Genomic DNA, 27,207 nt, shown 5'->3' with positions numbered 1-27,207 from the left:
GGCATTACATATAAACACTAAGACTCATTAAGTACTCATATAGATTTAAATACTGATTAGCGCTGCCCTTTCAGTAGCACTGACAAAAGATGTGTGGTGAAACTACTTGAAGGGCCCATGGCAGTTTTTCTTGTTTTACAGTTGCTTGATGCAGACAACTTATTAAGTCAAAGACCAGATCATAACTGTGCTCCTTATTGAGTTTAATGGACAGAAACCTCCTGCGCACATGAATCGTGGGAAAGCTGTTTATCCAAGGGATTATCTAGGATGCTTAGGGGCGAGAAGGTCAGAGGGCATTCATCACTAATCATCTGTTCATGCTCCCCATCTCTGACTGGCTCAGTGGCTAAAGATGATCCTTACCAACTGTGCACATCACACATGCACACAGACAGTACTCTCTCTCTCTCTCTCTCTCTCTCTCTCTCTCTCTCTCTCTCTCTCTCTCACACACACACACACACACACACGCACACACACACACATGCACAGATGTGCTTGATTTAGCAGCTCTCTAAGCTACGAGACAGATTACTTGGGAGTTGGATGTTTGGAAACTTGAGTTCAGTGTAGCTGAAAGCACCAGAAGCCATATGTGTCTGAGCATATCTGGGTAAAATATCCTGCTGAAGTTACAATGACGGATTTGCTAGTGTTGACAAAATATGTAGGACATTATGCCATGCATCAGGTGCACTTATCTTTTAGCTTACAGGCTAAACTATTCTCTGATTTGTAGAGAAAGATAAATGTTGACATAAGCACAATGTCAAGCATTATCTTGTGTCATATTCAGGTTATATGACTGTAAAATGATTGCAATGTCCTGACAGTTCCTCAGAATCAAATGTTACATGACCTAATATTTGTCTGTCAACAGGTGCTGAATCTTTTTCTGGCCCTGCTGCTCAGCTCGTTCAGCTCTGACAACCTCTCGGCTCCTGAAGAAGACGGCGATTTGAACAACATCCAGATCGCCATCGCCCGCATCAATTCTGGTGTCTCCTGGGTGGTCACGAGCGCCACTGACCTCTTCAACCGCAGCTTGAAGCGTCAAAAGCAGAAGACCAAAGAAGCTGATCAGGCCATTAAGCTGGTTGGAAATCACGTGGAAAGCAATGGGGGAATCTTTGGACGCTATGGAGAGAATTACATCATACCAGAGGAGGACAGCTACATGACTAACCCAAATTTGACTATCATTGTTCCCATTGCACCTGGAGAGTCAGATGTGGAGTTTCTCGAGGAGGAAGAGAATTCTGATTCATCAGAGGATGAAGACAATAAACTGGTATGTTTGTCACCTCTAGATATGTCTACACCGAACCTGAACCCTTGTGTACACTGAACCTGAAACCTTGCAGTTATGCTGTATAATCTACTTATATTCATGTACAATAATTAGTTACTTATCTTATCTTGTTTGTAGGTGCCTCACTCACACTCTCTCTATTTTCCCATTTAGTAACAAATTAGTAGTATACAAGATATTTCTAGCAATCTATGGACACGAAAATAAAGTTTTACATGATGTTATGCGACTTATTTTAAAGCTTTACCTTTATGCAAATAGTGTGTTTTTTCTTGTTCTTAAGCTACATTTACATTGTTGTCATAATGTTTATCGTACAGGTGTAAGAAGAAACCTAACAAAGAAAGGCCGTTCTGCATATTTAAATAATGTGAGGATGGAACCGGGAGGGCCTACACCATTTTTAGCAGCAAGTTGTTTACTGGCTCTGTACCCAAGATGTTGCCATGAAATATTCCACAGATTCCTTTGGAGGATTCCTTTGTTGAACGGGGTGTATGTGGTGACTCCCACTTTTAAGTAAAATAACTTCCACCAACTTTAGAATCTAAACAGATTTTGATATAATACCAGTCAGGACTAAGTGCGTGGTGGTTAGGCACAAATAGAGGTGGGGTTGGGCTGGGAAGGGAACAGCCATGTGCAGGCTTTTCGGAAACATAAGCTGTTAATCTGTCAAGCAGATGAGGTGAACTCCAATGGAGACTTGTGGCATGATGAGACAAACGTAACTAGGGAAAGCAGATGTTTTATTTCACTTTTAACAGCTACATTATTCAGAGTTAATGTGATGCAGTGAACATCTGGCAAAGTCTCAGAAAACTGAGTTATATATGGAAGGCTGAGCATGATAAAGAATACAGTTTATTTTTTGTTATGTATGGAGTGTTTTTGTTATTCATAAATCAACCAGACCTAACCTTACTTTGATACATCATTAACAATCATACAAACTGGCCAAATGATCAGGAGCAAATTTTTATCGACAGCAAGTTCCCAGAGAAGACACTTTACCTGTTTGGAGTTGCTTAAACATTAGCTGAATGACGACACATTAGCTGAATCACATTATAATGCTGATAAAATGTTATTATTACCTTTCTGTGTGCCACAATAAGCTGATTTGGTGTGCACCCTAATTTTGATCAGACATCACACAAGGCATTTAAACGTGTCACAGTAGGAAAACCGCAGGTATAAATAATAAAGTTAATGACAATTGATTTCCATTTTCCTGCTTCAGTTTCAAGGTCCTGGTGGTGCTCATGTTGGCTCCCTGTCACACTGTCATGGCTTACTGGACACTTTAATACAGCAGAGCTATGATTAATGTGATTAGTAACAGCTGTGCTTTTCCTGCTATTGCACGTAAAAATGTTTGCTTTGAAAAAGTCCTATAATTGTGGGGACAATGTTAAAATGTCCTGCACAACCACACAGGTGTTCGCACTTCCTCTGGTCGATTAGACCTGACAAGAACAAGAAGATTATCAGGAGAGCAAGGGAGATATTTACAGAAATAGGGTTTGTTATCATTCTTGCCAAAAGTAAGATGACCAGTAAGACAGCTAGCTTGACTCGGTCAACAGGAAACATGATCTGCCTACAAGCACCTCTGAAGCTCTAACATGCTCTGACAAGCTTTTACATGTTATATCTCATTTAATCCACACAAAAACGGTAGAATCAAAAGGGCACATTGTGGTTTTACAGGACGTTATGAGTCGCACTATTTCTTGTCTGTCTTGCCATGACTGTGAGCCTACACTTGTCACATGGATTTGAACATAAACCGAGTTCATTAGTGAGTTTTAGAGGTCCTGGTTGGTTGATTTTGTTACTTTTTGACAGTCAGACTAGCTGTTTGTGCAAAACTAAGCTAAGCCAGCTGCTGATCTTTGCTTCAGTATACAGTACAGTCATGAGAGTGGCATCAATTCCCTCATCTAATTTTCTAATTATCCAATTCTACTTGAGGAAAACCCCCGTGATAAATGAAGTTTCTAGAAATACTTAATACTTGCTACTTGAGTAAGGTTAAAATTGTTGCCTTTCACATATTAGACTGTCTAACCACCTTGATCCTTCTTTCTAACATTCATGCATATTAAAGAAGCAAACGTCTATCTCTCTGTCTTTATCAAGCACCCTGTTCCTGTTTCTGATTTGCCCTTCCTGTTTCGTCTAGATTCCTCTGTATCTTTCTAAGTCCCGTGGGTGTTTGTTGAGGTGGAGGGTGTGTCGCTCCTGTCCTCACTGGCAGGCAGACAGCAGCAGGCCAGATGTGGAGTCAGGTCCTGCAGAGCAGATTATACTGACACAGCTGAGCAGAGCCAGGCAGGGCCGTGCTGAGGGCCATGCTGAGCTGAGCGGGCTGCAGTCTGCCGCTCTCTCTTCCTTTTTCCCTGCCGTGCTCCACACCACACCAGAATTAAGGAAAAAAAACCTACTCCGGCCCTCCATCAGCTTAACTGAGCACCAGCAGCTGCTCAGCAGTAAAGAAGGATACATTTTACATGTGTAGAGCTTTAAATACACACAAAAACTGGCAAGATTGCGATTGTTAAGAAGGAGTTCTGAATTTATTGTTAATCATTATACATTTTTTTAAAGTAGATCACTTTAAAGAACAAAGAAAATCATTTTGCACATGTATCACTGATGTTATACACAGTGTTGAACAAAAATGTTCAACAGCTCTGTGTTTGAGGACTAAGACTGGTAATGCTGGTAATCTAGTCCCCAGGTCCTGTGGATGCTCTTCTTTAATGCTGGATTAGACTTCGTACCGGTTTATACGATTGAAGCTGCACCTCTGTCCTGTAAATCATGTTAAATATGTTGCTGTTACAACACACAAAAATCTCATCAAAATTGTATTACGGCTCAGGAGAGATTGAAAGGCAAAGCAATACATCTAGGTGAGCTAGCTTTGATGGGATGACTTCACACCGAATACATGGCAGAAAAATGCCCTGAAGCTGCTCTGTTTGCTTTGAAACTTCTAAGCATATTGAATGTACGGCCACACCCACGTCAAAGATGTCACAGCAGGTGTTCAGCCTTCAACTGCTGATGGATAACACCTGCCAAATGTTAGTGATTTTATGCAGGTTCATATTATGTGTTATACAGATGTCTCATAATTCAGTGCAGATCTACTGACCAGTCAACTGGTCTGCAGTAAATGACTATTTTAGAGTAAAATATGTGAAAAACTAACAGCAAGACTTCTCACCATGCAGGAGAAGATCAGCCTGTCAGAGGGAAGCACGGTGGATCTGAGGAAGCCTGGAGAGGAGATGGATGTCTTATCAGAGCTGGCTGAAGAGAGTATGGAGCCAGAGGAATGCTTCCCAGAATGTGAGGATTCGGAATTAAGGACTGTAACCCTTGTAAAACATGAACATACTGTATGATCAAAGCTTTCATTTGCAGGTTTTTTTACTCAGTGGTTTCATCATGTGGTATAATCAGTGCTGGTTTGTCTTTGCCTTCCCTCTCAGTGTGCTCGAGACACTGTCAGTGCTGTGACATCGATACCAGCCATGGCCTGGGTCAGGCCTGGTGGAGGCTGAGGAAGACCTGCTACCAGATTGTGGAACACAGCTGGTTTGAGACTTTTATCATCTTTATGATCCTGCTCAGCAGCGGGGCTCTGGTATGGCTTCTCATAGCACCTATACATTATCTGTTTTTAACTAAATTCAAAACCCATTTTTAAAACATATCATCCTTAATATTTCAGTCTTGGTAAATGTGGTGACATCTGTGGTTCCTGCTGGTAGCAGCAGTGTGCTTTAATACCATGTTCAGAATTGTGAAAGCAGCAGACACTCGCTGGTGTGTCAGTGTACAGTGTAGCCAAAAAACCTGATGCTTTTTTATCACTAAACATAAATTATGTAGCAGCAGCAGGAACTGTTGGGTTTGCATCAGCAGTGACATAATACAGATCACCTGTAAGACAATGTAAAGTCAACAGTGACATGACTATCAGTGATATGAAATAACAACAGTGGATGAAATACATGCATCATTTCCTGTGAACTAACTGTGCACAGCATTGGCAGCAAATCCAGAGTAGTGAAAACAATGAAAATACTAAACAGAGAGGTAATGACAGAATTTTATTTCAAACAATAGGCTGTGAGGAAAGTTGCAGTTGGAAAGGGAAATTTATATTTTTATATTTACACATATTTGTCGGTTTCACGATGGGACAAAATCAAGCCAATTAAATCTCTGCATTAAGGAGTAATATCAGAATTCTACCATAAGCAGACTCAATTTTTGCCTGCAAATAGGGTTGTCTAAATGTTTCATTTCACCTTGAATTTAAAAGGAATACACAGAACATTCCAGAGAGATGTGGTGTGTTGGTGTGGTGTAGTTGTGTTTTCTCACCCTGCTGTCTCTTATTTGCTACAGGCATTTGAAGATATCTACATTGAGAAGAGAAAAGTCGTAAAGGTTGTGTTAGAGTCTGCCGACAAGGTCTTCTCCTACATCTTTGTACTGGAGATGTTTCTCAAGTGGATTGCTTACGGCTTCAAGAAATATTTCACCAACTACTGGTGCTGGCTTGACTTTCTTATTGTGGATGTAAGTGAACGTTCATTTGTACCTTACATGTTATTGGCGCACTACACGAAAGTGTGCTGGCAATTAAAATCACTTGTTAAGAATACTGGATGAACTGTATTCTCAATTCAGAATCTCTTTTATTGTTTGTGTGATTTACAGCCTGATAAGTGTCATATTATTCACAGGAAAGCACTTGACAGTTCATTTAAGGTTTGCAATAAGTGGTCACATTCTGGACTGAAACTTCTTCCTCCACCACAGCTGTTTTAGGACCTGGATTCATTTACGAGAAACATCCAGACTGCTAAATCACACTCTAAATCATACAAGTTTTCATTCATGCCAAGCTTTTACTAGACAGATTAAAAAATAGTACTCCAGTGATCTGAATCGTATTTCACTTAGTGGGCATCTTCATATAAACTACTGGGTAAAATGCGGCTCTGTAGCGTGTAGTCATCCAAAGCGCTCGAGGCGTGCAGCCTGAGCCCTGACTTGACCTCCTTTGATTTCACCTGCTGTTACACAGATTGCCACAGACCGCTCTATTGTTAGGGTAAGTTGTAGTTAGCAGGTCCCAGGTGAGTATGGGCTCTGAGATTGGAAACTTGCATCTGCATCACAAATGCTTTTGTGTTTCTTCACTCGTAAGTGCTTTCTGTTGTGATATCAAAAGCCACCGTCTTGTCTCCAATGCACTTCTTATGAAATGTGCAAAAAATTTTGTTGTGCTCTAAAACTACTCATTCTTTGAATCACATACGTCAGGACCTTGGCTTTTATATCAAAAACAAATGCAGTGCCGTGTACTCTAAGGTTCATCTAGAGAAGATCTGGTGTTCTTTATACGGCATATAAAAGCCTTGCTTGAAGGTTGCTTAACAGATATTATTAGTCTTACTATAAATATAGAAATGCACCAATTGAGTTTATGTCTAAACTGTTGTGTCTAATTCCTGTTTTGAGTCTAATTTGCTATGTCTATTTTACGGCAAATCTTGATCATTGGAACTACCTACCTTTTGTGTCTCTCTATGAAAAGTACCACCTTACTTTCTTTTTCTTTTTTGTTTTTGTAATTTTCTGTCTGTATCTTCTTGGAGCCAACATTTCAACAAATGTTTTGAGTATCTTCTTTAGATATATTGGACAAACACATGTGTAAATAGACTTTTATAAAGAAATACAGACCATTGGGACCTCATTGGTCCTAAATTGTTTTTAATGATGGATCAATTGGATGCAAATTGGGAAACAAATTTGGCAATGACAGATATAAATTCTTTATAAAACTCACTCTATTTGATATATATACATATTTGATATGCATATATAGCTGAGTATGCCTGCATGGACACTATTTGTCTATATGTGCATACTTGTCTGTGTTTTGTCGTCATCATCCATGACATGAATTTCATTTTTTTTAATCACACCATTTTCATTCATAGCCGTCACCCAAGGGTCATTCAACAGCGGAAAACCATTTCGTTTTGTTTTGGATGTAGAATAGAGTGGTCTAAATTAAAAAAAAAAAGATAATACAACAACCAAACTAAATCTATACCTCAAAAATTATGTAATTCTGTTCCTAACTGTGGAATGTCCCAGAATACACAAAAACTCTAAAATATGGCTCTTCTTATGTTTTCTACCTATATTTTATGATTCTTTATTGTTTTTTTTTCTTTAAAAGGTATAGAATTTCTGAGAGAATAATTGCACTTCCTTGACTAATGTGTTGAAGACAATGGCTGTGTTATTGTTGCTTTATTTAGTGCTTTTCACACAGTTGTTGTTCTTCCTGTTATATATATACATATACACATATATACACATTTCAATTCTTTTATGATTCCCACAGTATACATGTCTTTCTGTACCCAATATAGGTGTCTTTGATAAGCCTGGTAGCAAATTCACTTGGATATTCTGACTTTGCTGCAATCAAGTCACTGAGGACCCTGCGTGCTTTGAGACCTCTCAGAGCTTTGTCCAGATTTGAGGGAATGCGGGTGAGGAAAAGACAGTCTGAACTACAGTGAAGTCATGCAACTCTTTTAACTGTTATTATGCTAACACACTAAATTAAGATGGTGAACATTGTAAAGATTACACCTGCTAAACATCATCATACTTGTTGTCACTGTAAGCATGTTAGCAAGCCATGTTAACTTATTTAAATATTGTTAAGTACATCGTCACAGAGCAGCTAGCAATTACTGTATACTTGGTTTTATTTAGTCGTAACAGTGAACCTTACGGGTACGGCTTGACTGCAAATTATACAGCCTTGTTTAGAATTAGATTTACCCTTAACATATAGGAAGTTATTATTAAGAAAAGTTATCTTTCTGATTGAATCAACACAAACATACATTAAAGTTTAATCTGTATAGTTAAAACTGTACATGTAAATTAGTAATGAATTGTCAAATGGTGAGTTAAATAAGAGCCAGAAAAAAGTCAAAGGTGTGGGCAGCGATTCAGAGTTGTGAAATCGAGCTAACAGAGAGCCTCAGTGCTGTAAGACTAATTCGTATGTTATCTGTTGCTCATCAGGTGGTTGTGAACGCTCTTATAGGAGCCATCCCCTCCATTATGAATGTGCTGCTCGTGTGTCTTATCTTCTGGCTCATCTTTAGCATCATGGGGGTCAACCTGTTTGCTGGCAAGTTTGGGAAGTGTGTGAACAGAACAGGCTTCATTCACAGTGTTTCTGTAGTCAACAACAAGTCAGAGTGCCTCGCTATGAATGACACTCAATTCTACTGGACAAAAGTGAAGGTCAACTTTGACAACGTGGGACTCGGCTACCTTTCCCTTCTGCAAGTGGTGAGTTTTGTTTCTGCTGCATTCTTTGGACTTTGTCAAACACACTTTTATGATGGAAAAGTGGAAGTAATGAGATCTTAATTAGCTGGGGCGATTATTGTAATGTTGTTTTGCAATACTATGAGGAGCTAATGTTGTGTAATTTTATACTGTATTAGGCAACATTTAAAGGATGGATGGAAATAATGCATGCAGCTGTAGATTCAAGAGGAGTAAGTATGTTTATGTTCTTCCAGGGCCTACATCATAAACATGTTACAGTAACCAGCTGACTTATAAAACTCTCTGGTTTCAGGTGGAGGATCAACCCGTCAGAGAAATCAACCTCTACATGTACCTATACTTTGTGGTCTTCATCATATTCGGCTCCTTCTTCACCCTAAACCTTTTCATTGGTGTCATTATTGACAATTTTAATCAGCAGAAAAGAAAGATGAGTATTGACAATACTGACGTTAAACTAGGATCACTTGCCATTTTTCAAGTAATTCTGTATCTCCACGATATGGATGTAATTTAGTTGCACAAGAAATTACATGTGAATGTCAGATATTTTACGTGTTTCATTCTCCAGTTAAAACCAAATTTTAAGAATTCTGTGAAACTGTTAACTGACCTAGTTTGTTTTTCCCACCTTCTGTTCATGACTGAACAATTTTTTAAACATTTTTCTGTAAAAATAATGTCAGATTTTTTTTGCCTATACTTAGGTGGACAGGATATCTTCATGACTGAAGAACAGAAAAAGTACTATAATGCTATGAAGAAGTTAGGATCTAAAAAGCCTCAAAAACCAATCCCAAGACCTACGGTAAAATAATAACATTTTTCTTTTTGTCTTGCCTGTTAACATTCTCAAAGGTATTGAACCAGATCTGATTTTCCATTTGTATTTCCCAACCCTAGAACATTCTTCAAGAATTCTTCTTCGATCTCGTGTCTAAGCAAGCCTTTGACATCATGATCATGATGCTCATCATTGTCAACATGGTGACCATGATGGTGGAAACCGATGAGCAGTCAGACCGCATGGAGTCTATTCTCAACAAGATCAACCTGGTCTTCATTGTGATCTTCACCACCGAATGCCTGATCAAGATCTTTGCCCTCCGTTGTTATTTCTTCACAGTTGCGTGGAACATCTTTGATTTTGTGGTGATAATTCTTTCTATTGTGGGTAAGTATAGACACATTGCCACAATTAGATACCTCATTTATGTTTTTGTGGATCCGTGTGTATATTTAAAATAATATAAAACACACTAAAAAGCTACACACAGCTAAGGAGATCTGCAGAGTTGGGTGAAAGTTTTTTGTGGATTTGTCACACTGAGTGATTTGATATATTGTTATTGTAAGCTTCAGTCATCAGCATCACTGAGCCTTTTCTTTCTCTGTCTTTTCAGGGATTGTTCTTGCAGACATCATTGAGAAGTACTTTGTATCTCCAACCCTGTTTCGAGTCATCAGACTGGCAAGAATAGGACGTGTACTTCGACTTATACGTGCAGCCAAAGGAATAAGGACTTTACTGTTTGCCTTAATGATGTCCATGCCAGCACTGTTCAACATTGGCCTCTTGCTTTTCCTCGTCATGTTCATCTATGCTATTTTCGGTATGGCAAACTTTGCCTACGTGAAAAAACAAGATGGGATTGATGACATGTTTAACTTTGAGACCTTTGGGAATAGTATGATCTGCCTTTTTCAGATCAGCACCTCTGCAGGTTGGGACAACCTCCTGAGTCCTATAATGTCCAGCTCCCCAGAAGAATGCGACGTTAACTTTGTCAACACCGGCACTAACACCCGGGGAAACTGTGGCAGCCCATCAGTGGGCATAGCTTTCTTTGTCAGTTACATCATTATTTCTTTTCTCATTGTGGTAAATATGTATATAGCTATCATTCTGGAGAACTTCAGCGTAGCCACAGAGGAGAGTACAGAGCCTCTGAGTGAGGATGACTTTGAAATGTTTTATGAAGTGTGGGAGAAGTTTGATTCTGAGGCCACACAGTTTATTGAGTTTTCCATGCTGTCAATCTTTGCTGACACTTTGTCGGAGCCACTGCGCATAGCTAAGCCCAACATGATCAAGCTGATTGCTATGGATCTTCCCATGGTCAGCGGAGATAGGATCCACTGTCTGGACATCCTGTTTGCCTTCACAAAACGTGTTCTGGGAGAGTCAGGTGAGATGGATGCCCTCAAGCAGCAAATGGAGGAGAAGTTCATGATGGCCAACCCCTCCAAGATTTCCCATGAGCCTATCACATCTACACTGCGACGCAAAATGGAGGAGGTGTCTGCAATCATCATCCAGAGGTGTTACAGGAGGCATCTAGTGCGTCGGCAGATGAAGCAGGCATCCTACCTCTATAGACAAATAAACTACGAGACTGTAGTGGATGTGGAGAATGCTCCAGAAACAGAGGGCCTGATAGCTTCCATGATACAGCACTATGGACCAATGGGGATGGGAGTTGTAGAGACAACAGAGGACACTCGATTGTCCTCGCCACCATCTTATGAAAGTGTGACCAGGGCAACCAGTAACCTCTCTGAGGTTGTCAGATCCATATGTAGAGACTCTGAACTTGGGGAGCCTGGTGAAAACTATGAGGAAACTTTTCTTTGAGATTTGATTGCGCGGGGTGTGTTTTTGTCTGTTTTGTTTACAGCAGAGAATTCAGGTGCTAGAAGCAAAGGCAACTGGATTTCTTTTAGGTTGTTCAAGACATTTCACCTCTCTTCTGAAAAGTTTCCTCAGTTCTAAAAACTGATGGGAAGTCCCAGGTATTTAATGTCTAATGCAGTTATCACCATGGGGGTGGTCTTAGACCGTCTGGGGAGGGATCTCAAGGTTGCACAAGGTGGCTGATAGTAGGTGCCATAAGCACCCACCTCTCTTTGAGGGTGTAGTTCTACCCATCAGTTTTTAGAATTGAAGAAGCCTTTCTGATGAGAGCTGATAACATCTTCAGCAGCCTAAAAGAAATCCATTTGCCTTTGCTTCTAGCACTTGCACTACCATAAACCGGATGACTGAGAACCATACAGACATACAGCAGAGAATATAGCTCAAAATAACTCACGGTCAAAGAGATGAACTTTTTTATATGTTGGCACATGCCGAGGAAATATGCAATATTTTAAAGTAACCCTCCTATTAAATTGAATAACCTAGAAGTAAATTTTGTTACACACTCACAACCTCCAAGAGGAAGACACTGTGGTTAAATTTGTTCTCACCAAATGAAATAATGTTTGTTCAAATTCAGTCACTCTGATGAATGTTGATTGTTGTTGGCTCAATAGCGTGCTAGCAGGGTAACTAATTAGCTATATTCATTGAATTGATTTCACTACTGTTGACATTGGTTTAATCTATTTTGTTGCAAGAACTCAGCTTTTGTTCAGAAATATGTTTCTAGGTTGAGGTCACCCCAAGACCGAAGACCGAAGAGACACTAAACGGATGAATAAAATCCCATTCACCACCTGTTATTGACTCCAGTCTGCAAATGCTCAGAGGTTTTGAATCACCTTTACAGCCATGTCGCTTCTGGTTCAACAACACACTGTAGCTACATTGTTCATAAATGAACAGACTGGCATCTCCAGGTAGCTACTGTACTGCAGCTAGGCTACAGTATATTGGCTGTTTTTAAAAAAAGCTGTTTAAAAACTGTCACTAAAATTATTTTAACCAAAATTTATGACAGTTCCAATGAGTCAACACTTTAAATTTAACAAAAAATATGAGTACTTGTAAGCCGAACTATAAATTAATAATAATTTGCATTGGTATTTTTTTCAGTTATGAGTTGTTTGTTCAATAAAATTATTCCTTAATGTGCACTTTGAATGAAGTTGCTTTATAATTTATATGATGATAGATATATGGCCCCTGTAGCATCAAATGCATTGAGGTCATGACACAAACACTTGAAGAAAAGCACAATTTCTTGTTTTCTTATCCAGTCTATACAACTACTAATATGAAGAAATGTAATATCCTTTTGCAAAAAACTACTAATTACTACTAATTTCTAATTATTTTATGAAACATAGCACATTACAAGTTTAACTTGCATTGATGTATCAATTACAATGAAGGGATGTGTGTACTAATAATCCCTGAATTACGTGCCTGATTTTGATTGTCGTCCGCACACTTCTCTAGACCATTTAATTTGATCTGATGGATGTGGATTGGAAGAGCGTGAATGCACTGAAAGTTAATTTTGTAGTTAAATGTGTAAAGAACTTGCTCATTTTTACCTATTTTTTGTAATGTATTTATAATGAAGGACCATTTCAGCGACTCTCTTGACAGCCATAACATGATATGATCAAATTATATAAATATACTGTGTTCATTTTTATATAAGACTTACCTTGAGAACCTGATTGACTGTATTGCATTTAGGTTTATCATTTCATGGACTGTTTTATTAAATGGTAATAAAACACTTTTCCATATTTGTGAGTTTTCCAACTCTCAGTTCAAATAGTTGGGTGACAAATTCTTGTTTTAAACACTTTGCTCTATTTTCACATGTATTGATGCGGTTCCGAATGTGCTTTGTTGTACTCAAAAATGAAAGTAAAATTCAAAACTGTGCACTGTCTACATTTTCACATGAGGGACCAGTTAGCTGATATGACCTCATTACAAGGCAGGATGTGGTTAAATCTCTCTCTCTCTGAGTCCATGTGCATAAAAAAAGGGAAAAAAAAATACAGGACAGATGTGCAAACCACTGCATCTCCATGGCTGTCCCTGTGAGTGTATTGCCCTTTAAAGCTTGAATTTGTTTATAATGCCTCTACAAATGCAGTAAAATCACATAAACCCCCTCAATAATGTACTCAAAATAGCCTGTGCTTATGGATAATTTCACTTATTCGTTGAGGCATGTTAGTGAGTAGAGGATCATGCACAAAAAAATACTATAAAGTAGTGCTGCTGCATGATTAACCACCATAAAATCTACTGTAGTCTTGGAAAATCCAACCATTATGACTGGACATGATAGTGGACAGACATAGGAAAAAAGCCACAGAAACTTTCTTTTTTAGCTTTTCGGTTTTCTGTCTCTAGCACACAGCTAGAGAACACGCACAGAGGTGAATTGCAAGAATGATTTCTTATGTTTAAATGTCAGTGATGAGTTCAAGTTAATAGTTGCACATTGCCATGTTCTCTGTTTAGAAAAAAAATCATCAAGGGTGCCAATTTGGATTTAGCCCCAAAGAGATTTCCTCTCTCTGGTTGTCGGGGTGGTCAAATCCAACTCTGACCAGCTGGGATAGAGGGATAATCTGTGTGTAAAAAATAAATAAATAAATAAGTTTAAAAAAAAATCACTTGTTTTAATTACACACTCACAGACACAAATGCATGCACTCTCTCTCGCTCTCTCTCTCTCTCTCTCTCTGTCTCACACATACAGTATGTGGACATACATGCATTAACACATCATACTTTTCTATATTTTTCTCATTCATCCCTGTAATAGACAGATGCTTACTTTGAATTTAATATTGGTTTGCACATTAGGTGCAGGAAAAATGTAACTTGACTGAATGTGACTTGGTAATTGATCTGATTTTTAAGCATTTGGACATGTGGCAGAGATTAATGCTTCATCAGAGAGAGCAAACATTTTTGAAAAGATTAAAAAGGCACTATGTCTAATTACAAAATACACCAGCACACAGTAAGACACAGCAATGTCAATGTAATGCATTACAAAATGTCTACATATAATGTGGATGTGCTAAACTCTAATGCAAAAGACATTTGATGAATTGCATGCTCTATGTGTGCCTTTTATCTAAATGCATTTAGTTAAACGAAGGTCATGAGCCACATTGAGTCTCATCATCATCAGTCAAAGGGGTCAGTGAGAATTTTATTCATTTTCAAAATGATAGTTAGTGTGTGCCTTTCAGCTGTTCAAAGTCAGTCCTAATAGTCTGAGTTTTAATTATTGTCATTACTTTGAGATTTTATTAGTGAGAACAATTACCTGTAAACACTAAATAAGTTTGTCATGTCTTAAAGAAAAGCAGGGAACATTTAGGAATCTCTGCTCTCTCTTTTTTCGCTGATTTGTGAAGGTTTTTATGAAAGGTCATCTCATCTCATCACTTCAATAAAATCCAAAGATACTAGTTTCTTAGAATTATGATAAGGCAAGTTAAACTTTTGATTTCATTTTTTCTTGATTTTGACTCGAACATCCGACCACTGATTTTTACCACGGTAAGTTATAAAGGAAAACAGTTGCATATTCACATCCTACAGCAACATTAGCATTCATCTGGAGTCATATTTTAGACCACTTGAACAGTATAAGTCCATTTTGTCAGTACAACATTCACTGCCCTCTAAGCTCTGTTTTTATTTGTAATATCTGCCTCTTAAGGTGCTAAATGTTCCACTGTGCTCATTAGCGGTTCTTTCACAATGAGCTGAAAGATGCTATAAAGCCCTGAACATCTGAGAGGAACTGCAGAGTCAGGTGAAAATTATCTGAGCATTTCTCACTATGATCAGCATTTGATCCACTGTTGCTATAAAACACTGATTTTAGTTGCCCAGAGTCTTACTGTTCCAGTAAGTCAAATTTTCACTCGTGTTTTAAAATGTTCATTGAGCATCTCAACTTTTTTATTTAGAAGCACAAATGTAAGAACTTCAGTAATATTTCTTATAACTTTAAGGGTCTTTTAAAAAAACTGTGAAAAAGAAGGTAAACAGCACTCTGAGTGAATCAGACACCAAAATTTGTTGGTGGTGGTAAAGTAAAGATCGAGGTTGATCCCACCAAAAGGGCAGAGAATCCAAAAAGAAAAAGAAAGAGAGAACGAGAGAGAGAGAGAGAGAGAGAGAGAGAGAGAGAGAGAGAGAGAGAGAGAGAACAGCACAGGAAATAGCCTTTTTAGGTTCACAAGATGGCCCTTCTGTCAGTCATCATGCACTGCGGGGATTTGCTTGGTGTCATGGTGGCTAACACTGCCCAGATGGTCTGATGAGGCACTATCTAATTACTTTTCCCATAGTTCCTCTGTTTCTGAATCCTTACTGGGCCCCTCCTGTTTGAAAGACTTCACTGCCACCGCCAGGGGATTCGTACAAGTAACTGAACAAAAAGGCAGAGAAACTGAACAATTGAACAATGCAATGGAAGATGTATCCCATGAACATTTCTATAGATTCGTTGATTTATGTTTTTATGATTTTCCTTGATATTTTCTGTTTGATTGTGGGTTTTACATTAATCTCACAGATAACATGTGTGTTACTTTTAAGTAGAACATTAACAACAAAAGTTAGCAAAATCGTAAATGAACTGGAGTCAGATTGGTCGAAAAATTATGAAATGATATGGAAATTGTACATCTTGAAACATTACGGCTGCGTGTCGTTGCTGTTGCTTGGAGCAAACGGTGGGTGGCGGTAAAATCACAGGACGTCAAACGCAATACACGACACAAAGAAGTAGAGTCAGGAAGTGGAGGCAGGGTGTTTTAGTAGAAGCTGAATTTCACAGCTTCTCGCTGCAGGAAACTGTTTTTTAATCAATAGTAATTTGGAAACATTCTTCAGCATCAGTTCAACCATCATAGCTCTTCGGGTGAATAAAATGGGTAACGTTTAGTATTTTCTGAGGTCGTGTCTGTTTTGTTGTTGTGAGTTTATATGCTAACAGCAACTTCTTGGCTTACTTGACTTACTACACTCATAACAATCGCAATATTCCTGGGGTGTTTTCAATAGCTGGATATAACGCGACGAGAGGAACCATTGCAATTTATTACATATGCAGCCGAACACATTACAACTTATGATAATACTGATCGGAGCCACCGATAAAACAATCTGGGGCCAGTGCTTCTCAAGATGCTAATAGTGGACAGAACCAATCAAAAACAGAATTAACCTAAGCGATATTGTTTTGTTGAGCTTCTTTTCCACTTCACATTTTGCTGTAAAAGTAAGATTCTTTTTCAAGAGAGAATAAGACAAAAAGAAGAAATTAAAATTAAAAACAAAACTGACATACTCAATATTCATTAACAGTATCAGCAAAAGCTGCATGCTGAAAGAAACCTGATTTCTTTACTTTTGCTCTGATTTACTCTTTTTCCAATAATGTGGCGATTATTGATGCTTTAAATCACCTCCTCCCCTTGCAGAGGATCCCCTGCCCCTGACCTCGCTGAGGCTCCTGGTCCCACCTCTGCGGATGATGTCGGCTGTGATGTGGAAGGTGGTCCATCTTAGGAATATCAAACATTATGGGAAAGTGGAGGAGTTTGTATCCTTGGTGACTGAGGCCATCCCTGACATCTTGACAGACAGACAGATGAGACTGCTCACTCTGGGCTTAAGAGCCAAGGTAAGAGATACAGAGATAGAAGAAAGAACTTGTATTTGTATCAAACCTATTTAATATGGCTGATTTTTGTCTGATTGTGGAATTGATGTTTTTATCATCTGTATCTCAGTTAACAGAACTGTTCCTTAGATTATCACTGCAAAGTGAGTAACTACCATAGCAATGGTGTCTGGAAAACATAACTGGTTTCGCACCTTAATTTTACAGTATATGCAAGAAAATACTCGATTTTAGTACAGCTTGTTCTTGTCTGGTCTACACTATGTGCTGCAATAATATATAGTATCACAAACTGCTTCATCCATACAGTACACTTTTCCTCTCCTGACCTCCTTTAATGTGAAGCAGCTGAACATGAAATTCTTTCTGAGCAATTAAACTCAAAGTAAAGATAATGAGCATACAGTATTGCTATGTAGATACAACATCGGATAGAAAAAAAAAACTCTAAAATGAGTTTACTGTGGTTTAAATGCGTTCTAATGTTAAACGTTATTAAGTTCTTTTTATGATTTTTTTCACCCCTGCATTTCAGTTTGCAGGCAGAAAGAAATATGAACAGGGAAGAGCTTTTATCGTTTGGATTTCTTTCTTGGGGTCCTTGTAGCTCCACAGTTGGTTTGCTTACTTATCAGTGACTCTGCTTAATGGCTTTTTCAGATGACGTTGCAGATATTAAGTTCTGAACAGTCAGAGGATCTTGGAGGTATTAAAACACTCTTGAACAGCCTCCGCCCGTCCAGCCCAAAACAAGTGTGTAACTTTTTTCAGTCATGGACATTAAATTTTTTGTCTGACCATTCCGTAATTTTAGGTGTGTATATTTTATTGACAGGTGATTTCAGGAAATGAAGCTCTCGAAGCCAATTTTGTCAGGCTTGTTCAAAGACTATTGGAGGACTCAAAAGAGAGAGAGCACTTCCTCAAGGTGTGTTTCTGTTTTTGCCCCATTGTTAGTTTTGACATGAAAAGGAGCAGTTTGATTGCCAAATGATGCAGTGACATGAGGTTTTACATTCATTGTTTTGGTTAAAATTTTCCACTGCACAGAATGTGTTTCCTGTAGAGTATGGATCTGACTTTGATACAGCTCTGGAGACACTGGTTTGTCAGTTCTTCACCAGACTGGAAGAATCTCTACTTATACCAGACTTTAAGCAGGTAAAGAGAAGAACTTATGGTATAAAAATTGCAGTTTAATATGCATTTTCAGAGATTGGATGTTGGGTTCCAGTCCATCAAAATAATAGTTTTTTTTGTTTGTTTTTTTTAAGACCACAGTGTGGATCAGTGATACATCCTCCATGCTAGAAGAGTACATGCAGTGTGTATCCAAAGCAGATGACCTCAAAGTACTGCTAAGAAGCAAGGCCCACCATGATAAAATGGCCAAAATAGATACCAATGGTAAGTCTGTTTACTTGGCATACTGCCCAGTTTATTGTTGTAAACTGATAGAAATCTTGTGATTGATATTGTACTGACATTTATAGACAAAATGGTTTGCAACTAAGTTAAAAAAATCTACAGATTAACTGGTGATAACAATAATTGTTATAGGCAAAGTGCAGATATAACAATTCTCCCACTTTTTTAATTTCTGTTTTCAAACAGCGCCCTCTACCTCAGAGCAGCGACTCCTCTCATCATTATCTCTCCATCCTTTAATGCAAGAGACTGAAACCAAAAATGTGGAATCTAACACACAAACGTTAGAAAGCCAAAGAGAATCTGAGGTGATACAGGATACACAATGGCCATCTGAGGAGGAAACCAACATTCTGGACAGCAGCAACGCAAAACAGACAGCAGAAGGTAAATGCTGTGTTCCTGATGTTCACGTTGTGGAGGAATATGGTGATCGAGCTTCAACCACCTGCCAAGCTCCCACTACATCTACTGAGAGTCCCGTATTGTCCAACTCTAAGAGTGGCCCTCCACGGCAGAGAGTTGCGCACAAATGCACTCAGTGTGGAAAGTGCTTCATTTACCGTTATGAACTCCTGGAACATCAGAGGCTGCACACAGGTGAAAATCCATACAAGTGCACTCAGTGTGGAAAGGCCTTCAGGAGGACCTCTGACCTGTCAACTCACAGGCGGACACAGTGCATAAAAGCAGCTTACGTTTGTATCAAATGTGGGAATAGCTTTCAGTCAATACAAGACAGATTCAGACACAAGTGTGTTCATAGTGTCCAGAAGTATGACTGTTCTCAGTGTGGGAAAAGCTTTAAGAAAATGCACTTGCTGGGGAAGCATGAGCTGACTCACACCCAGAATCGTATCTTCAAGTGCAGACAGTGTGGAGAAGTGTACCCCAGTATGAGTGAGCTGAGATCCCACCAGAAGATTCACCCTCCCGAGCTATCAAATCAGTGTATGCAGTGTGGGAAGTTTTTCAGCTCTGTTGCCTGTTTGACAGCACATGAGCTGCGTCACAGGCAACAGAGAACCCAGATTTGTGTGCGCTGTGGCAAAGCTTTCAAAAACAAACATGACCTGAATCTTCACATGCGTAGTCACACAGGCGAGAGGCCATTTCAGTGCACATATTGTGGGAAACGTTTCTCTGTGTCAGGAAACCTGAACATACACATAAGGACCCACACTGGAGAGAAACCGTATCTGTGCTCTGACTGCGGCAAGGCTTTTGTTTCAGCTGGAGAGTTGCAGATACACAGGCGGACCCACACGGGGGAAAAGCCATACAAGTGCACTGTATGCGGGAGAGGATTCACTATGGCAAGTAAAGTGACACTTCATATGCGTGTTCACACTGGGGAGCGGCCGTATGTCTGTTCTGAATGTGGGAAAGGTTTTTCACGTGGCAGCGAATTGAAAAAACATACCATGAACCATACAGGAGTTCGACCCTACGCTTGTCAGCTGTGTGCAAAGACTTACACATGCCTCAATCACCTGAAAAGACACTTGAAAACACACAGTGTAGTACAAAACCAGTCTGTCTAAACCCATTTATTACTGTAATTATAATAAATATTGTATTTATGCAACTAGCCTGTACTGATTGTGGTATTGACTTCATGCACTCTATAATAGGTTTTGCATTTACCCTCTCTTGTAGGAAATATGTTGCAAAAGTTCAAGTTATACTGACTGATTTCTTATCCTGTGTTGTGAGAACTGTTTTGGTCGTGTCCTCTAACAGCCTGTCATGCCATATGTTTTCTGAAGTCATAAAACATGTTTAAAGGACCTCTTAAGAAAACATGAAAACAAGCTATACTGTCTGTGAGAAGTACTATTTTGTTCCTGACAGCAGCAGAATTTGTATTTGGATCTAACATGAAACATCCTAAAGTAGTATTGCACAATATCATAATTTTGTGTTTGTGTTCTCAAAACAAATAATAATAAAGCTCTTATAATCCAGATTTTTTTTCTTGTAGATTTTATCCAAAGCAAGTTAGTTACGGTTACTTACTAATGTTAATTCAAAACCTTTTTCCATAACAATCATCTGGATGCTTTTTCGATACATTAGAAACAGGAGCGATATAAGAAAATACTGTTTATCAAGTTTAAACGTTGTTTTTTAAGATTTAGTCATTAGATTGTCTGGAGAGGCGGCGCATCCCATTTGACGGTCGAGTGAAAAAGTCTCGCCGTAACCGGGCTGCCCCGTAAATCAAAACGAGCCCACCTTCTACACACTGACACCGACTGGGCTAACGTTCCCCAGAATGAACATGTTTCAGGAAGAAGTTGGCGCCTGAGGTCCCGTATACGATTAGCTAGCACGCTAACCGAAAGTATGAAAAATATTTCACTGTAGTGTTTTTTCTTTCCATCGTTATTAAAGAATTCCACTATGAACGACATGGGTATGTATTAGCTTGCGAAGCTCAGCAAAACAGTAATTTTCGCTTCTTATGTGGCTAGTCGAATAGCTAAAGCGAAGGATTAGCCGAGGCTCAACAGGCCTCGACTAATCCCTGGAACAAGAACTGTTTATCCCAATGAGAAACCGGTTTTAGTAGGCAACTTCGGCGGCCTTGTAGCTAGCATGATAATGTTAGCTGTTAGCTGTTAGCAGACGCTTTGCCTTGGGCGCAAGCAGTAACAATACTTCATGCTTAAATCCATTTTATACGTTCGAAGTGGGTTTAATTGATCAAACACAACAAATAATTTGGGTCTTCTTAAAACTCACTTTCACTGAATTGTAAGTTTAGGTAGCAGCTAGCGTGCACTGCCACCAGTAATGTGGCTAAGTTACTCACTAGTTAACGCTAACGTTTTAACGTTATCCATTTGAATTTTCGCATTGTTCGTGCAATGTAAAAACACTAAATGTGCTTGTTGCAGCTTGTAAGGACAGTCCCATTGTGAAGCTAGACGTATGTACGCGAGCCTGGTGCGTTAGATAACGGCATCCTACCAGGCTGTATTTCACACTGTAGAGCTAGTGCATCATGGGGATGGGTAGTAAATCGACAGTACTGACTTAAAAGTGAGATGCAGTACAGATGAGGCAAGAGAGTTTAAGACTTCAGTCTGTTTACATCCTCCTGAATTAAAATAAAAACTATTAAATGCTATTTGCCCTTGCATGAATCACTATTTGCATATGACATGTATGTCCAATCCGGGGCGGCACGGTTAGCACTGTCGCCTTACAGCAGGTTTCTGGTTCGAATCCCGGTCTGGGTCCTTCTGTGTAGAGTTTGCATGTTCTCCCTGTGCCTGCGTGGGTTTTCTCCGGGTACTCCGGCTTCCCCCCACAGTCCCAAAAACATGCACATTAGGTTAATTGACATCGCTACATTGCCCCTAGGTGTGAGTGTGTCTGTCTTTGTGTGTCGGCCCATCGATTGACTGACTGACCAGACTGTACCCCGCCTGTCGTCTGTAGTCAGCTGGGGTAGACTCCAGCCCTCCCGCGACCCGCGATAAGCGGTATAGAAAATGGGTGAAAGCATTTATGTCCAATCCTGCAGACATCTTAACATATTCTCTGCCAACTTATTTAACCTAAGTGATCTCTGAGTACATGTAATCAGGGCCATGCAATACAGTGTACAGTGTTTTCATCTTGCTTTTGTTTGAGTTTTGTTTGTCAAAGTTTGTTTGACCCAATCTAAATCTCTCCATGAAGAATTCAGTGTGCCCCTGTCCTCGCTGGCACTCCTGGTCCCACCACTCCGACTGATGTCAGCAGTGATGTGGGAAGTGGTACGCCAGAGGAACATAAAGCACTATGGGAAACTCGAGGAGTTTGTGTCCATGGTAACAGATGCAGTTCCTGAACTGATGAGTAAAAGAGAAGGCAGACTGCTGTCACTGGGCCTCAGAGCAAGGGTAAGTGTTTTGAAATGTGTAGATCCACTATCACATATATATGTATGTATACATATATATATATGATGAGGACTGTTCCAACAAGAGACCCAAGAAAACATGGAACATGGAACCATTAAAATAATAAGTTAAATTTTCTCCAGACAACTCTTGAACTGTTGCGTTCAGAACATCCTGAAGATCTCAAGGCTGTTGAGACACACCTCAATCGAATCCGATCGTCTTGCATTGAGGAGGTGAGTGTTTTAATTGATTGGTTGTAGAACAGTTTTAATAATTGATTAATCATTTAACTAAATTTTAAATGCCAAGTTGTTCTTATATGATAGTAAATTGGATATCATTGAGTTTTGAGGGGGTTTTTTTACATTTTTTTATTTGAGTACATTTTCTCAGGCTCTGGAAAGTTTTCATGCATTTTTCACTATTTTATGACATTTTATTGACAAAACACCTATTAATAGTTAGTAGATTAACCAATAATTAAAATAATTGTTAGCTGCAGCCCTAATTGTTTCATATTTATTTAATTTGCCTAAAGTAATCTGACTGTGGTTTATTGTTTTCTAACCTAGACAAATGATCCTGTAATTGAAGCACCAGAGGCAAACTTTATGAAGCTGGTGCAGGGCCTTATTGAAGACACTGATGGCAGAGAACATTTCCTCAAGGTGACATTGATGTTACTTTTCATTTATGTGATGCAGTAAATTGTACGATCTGGCAAATTCAGTGCTCCGAATTAGATTCTTTTTCACAATTTTACCTGAAAACTTGGGAGAATTTAAATGACTATTTATCAAGGATAATCCTATGTGCTAACGGTGTCTGGTTCCTTTTTTTCCATCTGGCAGAATGTGTTTCCAGTGGAGTATGGCCCTGACTTTGACACTGCACTCGAAACTTTGGTGTGTGAATTCTTCACTAGACTGGAGGAGCTGCTGCCAATACCAGATTTCAAACAGGTGCAAAGAAGATTTCTGAAAGAAGTAAATAAATGTTAATAAATGGGACCACTATCATCTTGAAATTCAAAATGTCTGTTTTTTTTGTGCCTGTCTTGTACAGACTGCATCCTGGATCAGTGCTGCCCCCTCTGTCTTAGAGGAGTACATGCAATGTGTGTCGAATGGCGAAGACCTCAAATTTCTTCTCCAAAGCAAACAGTGCCATGGGAAATTGGCCAAGAGTAATGTTGGTATGTACACAGTTTGCATTTACAATAAACTAATCAACATATAGTGTATTACAGTTGAAGAGGAGAGAGACTTGCATGTACATATGTGGTAATTTTCTTCTCATATTTTCCCTACAGCTCCATTTCAGTCAGATGATCTTCTCATTCCCTCTCTGTGTCTCCCTCCATCGCTGGAGGTCGCCATTGCTTCCCATCCAAGCGCTTGTGATGATGACAATAGTGACGTTCCTCAGATTGTCATGTTCGATGAAGAACTGTCTACAAACCCTTCCACATCGACTGACTTTCCTGAATCGCCCAAAAGAACTGACATCTTATCTTCTCCTCGCAGGAAGCAGCAGTCAGGTATGCATAAATGCCCTGAGTGTGACAAATGCTTCAAGCATCACTCTGTCCTCATCGAGCACCAGAGAGTCCACACTGGGCTTCAGCCTTACAACTGCTCTGAGTGTGGGAGGGCATTCAGGACAGCCACTCTACTGGCCGGTCACAGGCTGAGGAAATGCAAAAATGCTGCATATCTATGCATTAAATGTGGGAACAGTTTTCCAACCTCACTGGACAAATTCAGACACCACTGCCCAAAACGTGGCCGTAACTATGATTGTGTGCAGTGCGGAAAGAGTTTTCAGAAGTCTAGCAGCTTAAAGGAACACTTGCTAACTCATGCCCAAAGCCGCCTTTTCAAGTGCAGTCATTGTGGGGTAGGTTTTTCAGGAATTGGCGACCTGAAGTATCATCAGCAGGTAGATCATGATAAGCCTTATCAGTGTAAACAATGTGGAAAGAGCTTTATCTCCTCCAAGTGTCTGGCCAAGCATCAACAACGGCATGAAGAGGTCGGTGAAATGGTGGCTACCAAATTAATGAGTGGAGGTAAACATAGAAAGAGTGGCTCCACTCATCGATCATCCTTGACTTCTGTGTCCTCCAGGAAAACATCTGTCAAAACTGTTTACCCACGAGGGCGAGTCACACATAACTGTCCACTGTGCGGAAGGAGTTTTAAGTATCGTTTTGAATTTCTGGAACACCAGAGGTTTCACACTGCGGTGAAGCCCTACAAATGCTCTCAGTGTGGTAAAGCCTTCCGCACAGAAGCTCACCTGTCCGGGCACAGGAAGAGGAAATGTAAAAACGCTGCCCACATTTGCACCAAGTGTGGGTGTCATTTCAGGTCTCTACCCGAGCGGGTCAGACATCAGTGTGTCCAGCTGCTGACAAAATATGAGTGTTCTCATTGCGGAAAGACCTTCAAGATGGCCCACCTGCTGAGGAACCATCAGATGAGTGAACACCAGCTCCCCTACAGCCCTAACCATCGCTTCAGGTGCAGATACTGTGATGAAACTTTCCCTGGCATCAGCGAGCTGAAGTACCATCAGAGGGTTGACCATGAGAAACCCTATCAGTGTCAGGAATGTGGCAAGTGTTTCCTGTCTGAAAAATGCCTGGCCAACCACGAGCTTCGCCACAACGATGACCGACCAGAGAGCTGTCTCGTCTGTGGCCGAGGCTTCAGAAATCGTTACGACTTGAAGCAGCACATGCGCACTCACACAGGAGAGCGACCATATCAGTGCACTCACTGTTCACAGTGTTTCTCCACAGCAGGAGGACTGAGGAGTCACACCAGGGTTCACACTGGCGAAAAGCCACATGTTTGTCCAGATTGTGGCAAGGCTTTCTCTCAGATGGGTGCAATGCGTACCCACAGACTCACCCACACAGGAGAAAGGCCGTTCAAGTGCACAGTGTGTGGCAAAGGTTTTACAATGGCACACAAGGTAACTGTTCACATGCGCGTGCACACAGGAGAGCGGCCATACGTGTGCTCTCAATGCGGGAAAGCCTTCTCAGACGGTAGTGTGCTGAAACAGCACATGCTGAACCACTCAGGGGTGAGACCATACCACTGCCAAATCTGTCCCAAGACGTACACCTGTCTGAACCATCTGAGGAGGCACCTGAAAAGCCACTCCAACATGAACTGAATCGGGCGTAAAGACAAACTAGAGCAGAATCAGGAGTTAGGCTACTAAAATTGCAATGGATCAGGTGAATCAAGCAATACATTGAGCAATATAGAATGATGTTGTACAGTTGTTGTTAAAATTGAGATGAAACATTCAATTTTCTCTTCACTGTAAAGTAAATGTAGTCACAGCCAGTTGTCAAGGACAATGTGAACATTTAAAGGAATAGGCTGACATTTTAAGAATGGCACTTAATTGCTTTGTTGCAGGTTATTAGATGAGACCACTGTAATTTCTGTTCCTCCATAAAATGGAAGCAGGCGACTGTTAGCTTAGCTTAGCACAAAGATTGGAAACAGGAACACACAGCTAGCCTGGCTCTGTCCAACGATAGTCAACATCCACCCGACAATGAAATGGTCTAGCATGTACAAAACATTTTTGGATTTTGTATAGATAAACAAGATATAGCAAGCTAATTATTGAGTTTTAGAGGTGCTAGTAGATTGATTTTTTAAAAATTTTTTTGTATTATTCTTATTTTTTTAACCTTGAACAATATTCGATTAGCTGTTTCCACATGCCTAGTCTTTAGGCTAAGCTAATCGGCTGTAGCTGTAGCTTCATATTGAAAGGACAGATGTGAGTTTGGTGTTAATCTTCTCATCTCACTCAGCAAGAAAGTGAAAAAGCATATTTCATAAAAGGTCCCTTAACATCAGCACAACTTTTCAGTTCTTTTTCTTTGTTCCTTACCAGGCTGTTTCTTTAGTGTTTTATTTCTCTTACCAGTTCCATATGCATGAGTATGTTTGGATGTTTTATTTGACATACCATATGTTCTGAAATGATGTGATGTTGAAGACTATATTTTTGGAAAGGCCTCAAAAGTTCTAGAAATGTTAATGTTGGATCTGTAAATATTATGAAGGACAACTTCTTGTGAGTGCAAAGTTAAAATCCTGACACGATTTATTTCGATAACTTTATTCCAATAGGCCTTCTATATCCACCTCTATGGTTTGTAAACTTTGTGAATTTCAAATTAAAGTACCTTGGTTATACCTGGTGCATGTTGAATTTCTTGAACCAGGGAAAGCATCTGTAAGAGTTCTCACTGAAAGTGCAGACAGTGTTGGAAGGTACATTTGCATTCAGAGTAAGATTAAGATAAATTTCACTAGATGGCAGTATGTGCCCATAAACCATTTCTTCCTGGGCAGCGCTGGCTGCTGGTGACAATAGGTACTGAATCTAATAATAAGATCAGTCTGCTTCGCTGCCAACTGGAAAATGGTGAGTATTCAAAAGATGTCTGATGAGACTAGAGATTGATGAGGGACTGAGGCACAGGAAGTCAGCCTGGCCCATTTCCTGTCATTAACTGTATTTAGAATGATTCCGAATCTTGATTAGCCTGCAATTAGCCTTCCTCATGTTTGGACTGCTGCCCAGCAGTATCTAAAGAAGTTTCAACAATAACAAGGAGAATTTGTCACTTTTGCCCAGTTTAACAAAAGTTTGATCTGGATCACCACAGTTGCCAGTTAAGTTAACT

The 27,207-nt window shown here is 39.7% G+C and overlaps 3 protein-coding genes across 4 annotated transcripts in view; all 3 read left to right on the top strand.

Moving 5' to 3' along the window:
* The window catches only part of LOC124068975 (sodium channel protein type 4 subunit alpha B-like), a 40,980-nt gene extending 26,984 nt beyond the window's left edge, over nucleotides 1-13,996 (top strand). Inside the window, exons 17-27 of the mRNA XM_046407606.1 lie at nucleotides 884-1,294; nucleotides 4,561-4,678; nucleotides 4,822-4,976; nucleotides 5,747-5,920; nucleotides 7,795-7,917; nucleotides 8,465-8,737; nucleotides 8,896-8,949; nucleotides 9,033-9,170; nucleotides 9,444-9,548; nucleotides 9,644-9,914; nucleotides 10,144-13,996. Coding sequence (XP_046263562.1) covers nucleotides 884-1,294; nucleotides 4,561-4,678; nucleotides 4,822-4,976; nucleotides 5,747-5,920; nucleotides 7,795-7,917; nucleotides 8,465-8,737; nucleotides 8,896-8,949; nucleotides 9,033-9,170; nucleotides 9,444-9,548; nucleotides 9,644-9,914; nucleotides 10,144-11,375 — 3,054 coding nt within the window. The 3' untranslated portion in view covers nucleotides 11,376-13,996. The remainder of the gene's footprint in view (nucleotides 1-883; nucleotides 1,295-4,560; nucleotides 4,679-4,821; nucleotides 4,977-5,746; nucleotides 5,921-7,794; nucleotides 7,918-8,464; nucleotides 8,738-8,895; nucleotides 8,950-9,032; nucleotides 9,171-9,443; nucleotides 9,549-9,643; nucleotides 9,915-10,143) is intronic.
* A 2,202-nt stretch (nucleotides 13,997-16,198) lies between these two features.
* On the top strand, nucleotides 16,199-20,545 carry LOC124068989 (zinc finger protein ZFMSA12A). 2 transcript variants are annotated; one of them, XM_046407628.1, is made up of 7 exons: nucleotides 16,199-16,399; nucleotides 16,949-17,151; nucleotides 17,812-17,904; nucleotides 17,987-18,079; nucleotides 18,202-18,312; nucleotides 18,426-18,558; nucleotides 18,766-20,545. In XM_046407628.1, exons 1-7 carry the CDS (start codon nucleotides 16,396-16,398, stop codon nucleotides 20,121-20,123), a joined length of 1,995 nt encoding a protein of 664 aa, XP_046263584.1. In that variant the 5' UTR covers nucleotides 16,199-16,395; the 3' UTR covers nucleotides 20,124-20,545. The 2 variants fall into 2 exon arrangements, with proteins under 2 accessions (XP_046263584.1, XP_046263585.1); XM_046407629.1 differs by having other exon boundaries at nucleotides 16,231-16,386.
* Nucleotides 20,546-20,763: 218 nt separating this feature from the next.
* LOC124068988 (zinc finger protein 11-like) lies at nucleotides 20,764-26,718 on the top strand. The gene is made up of 7 exons (XM_046407627.1): nucleotides 20,764-20,998; nucleotides 22,273-22,475; nucleotides 22,619-22,711; nucleotides 23,051-23,146; nucleotides 23,330-23,440; nucleotides 23,544-23,673; nucleotides 23,791-26,718. Exons 1-7 carry the CDS (start codon nucleotides 20,986-20,988, stop codon nucleotides 25,665-25,667), a joined length of 2,523 nt encoding a protein of 840 aa, XP_046263583.1. The 5' UTR covers nucleotides 20,764-20,985; the 3' UTR covers nucleotides 25,668-26,718.
* Nucleotides 26,719-27,207: the final 489 nt, after the last annotated feature.

This window comes from Scatophagus argus, chromosome 13, assembly GCF_020382885.2.
Source record: "Scatophagus argus isolate fScaArg1 chromosome 13, fScaArg1.pri, whole genome shotgun sequence".
In the NCBI taxonomy this organism is placed as follows: Eukaryota; Metazoa; Chordata; class Actinopteri; family Scatophagidae; genus Scatophagus; species Scatophagus argus.
The sequence above is the reverse complement of the archived record's forward strand: the minus strand, read 5'-3'. Positions and strand labels throughout refer to the sequence as shown.

Bases quoted from the DNA above. Each gene is read 5' to 3' on its own strand.
- LOC124068989 (XM_046407628.1), top strand. The intron at 17,152-17,811 runs GTAAGAGATACA...TGGCTTTTTCAG, and splicing joins CTCTGGGCTTAAGAGCCAAG to ATGACGTTGCAGATATTAAG. The intron at 18,313-18,425 runs GTAAAGAGAAGA...GTTTTTTTTAAG, and splicing joins TTATACCAGACTTTAAGCAG to ACCACAGTGTGGATCAGTGA.
- LOC124068988 (XM_046407627.1), top strand. The intron at 22,476-22,618 runs GTAAGTGTTTTG...AATTTTCTCCAG, and splicing joins CACTGGGCCTCAGAGCAAGG to ACAACTCTTGAACTGTTGCG. The intron at 23,147-23,329 runs GTGACATTGATG...TCCATCTGGCAG, and splicing joins GCAGAGAACATTTCCTCAAG to AATGTGTTTCCAGTGGAGTA.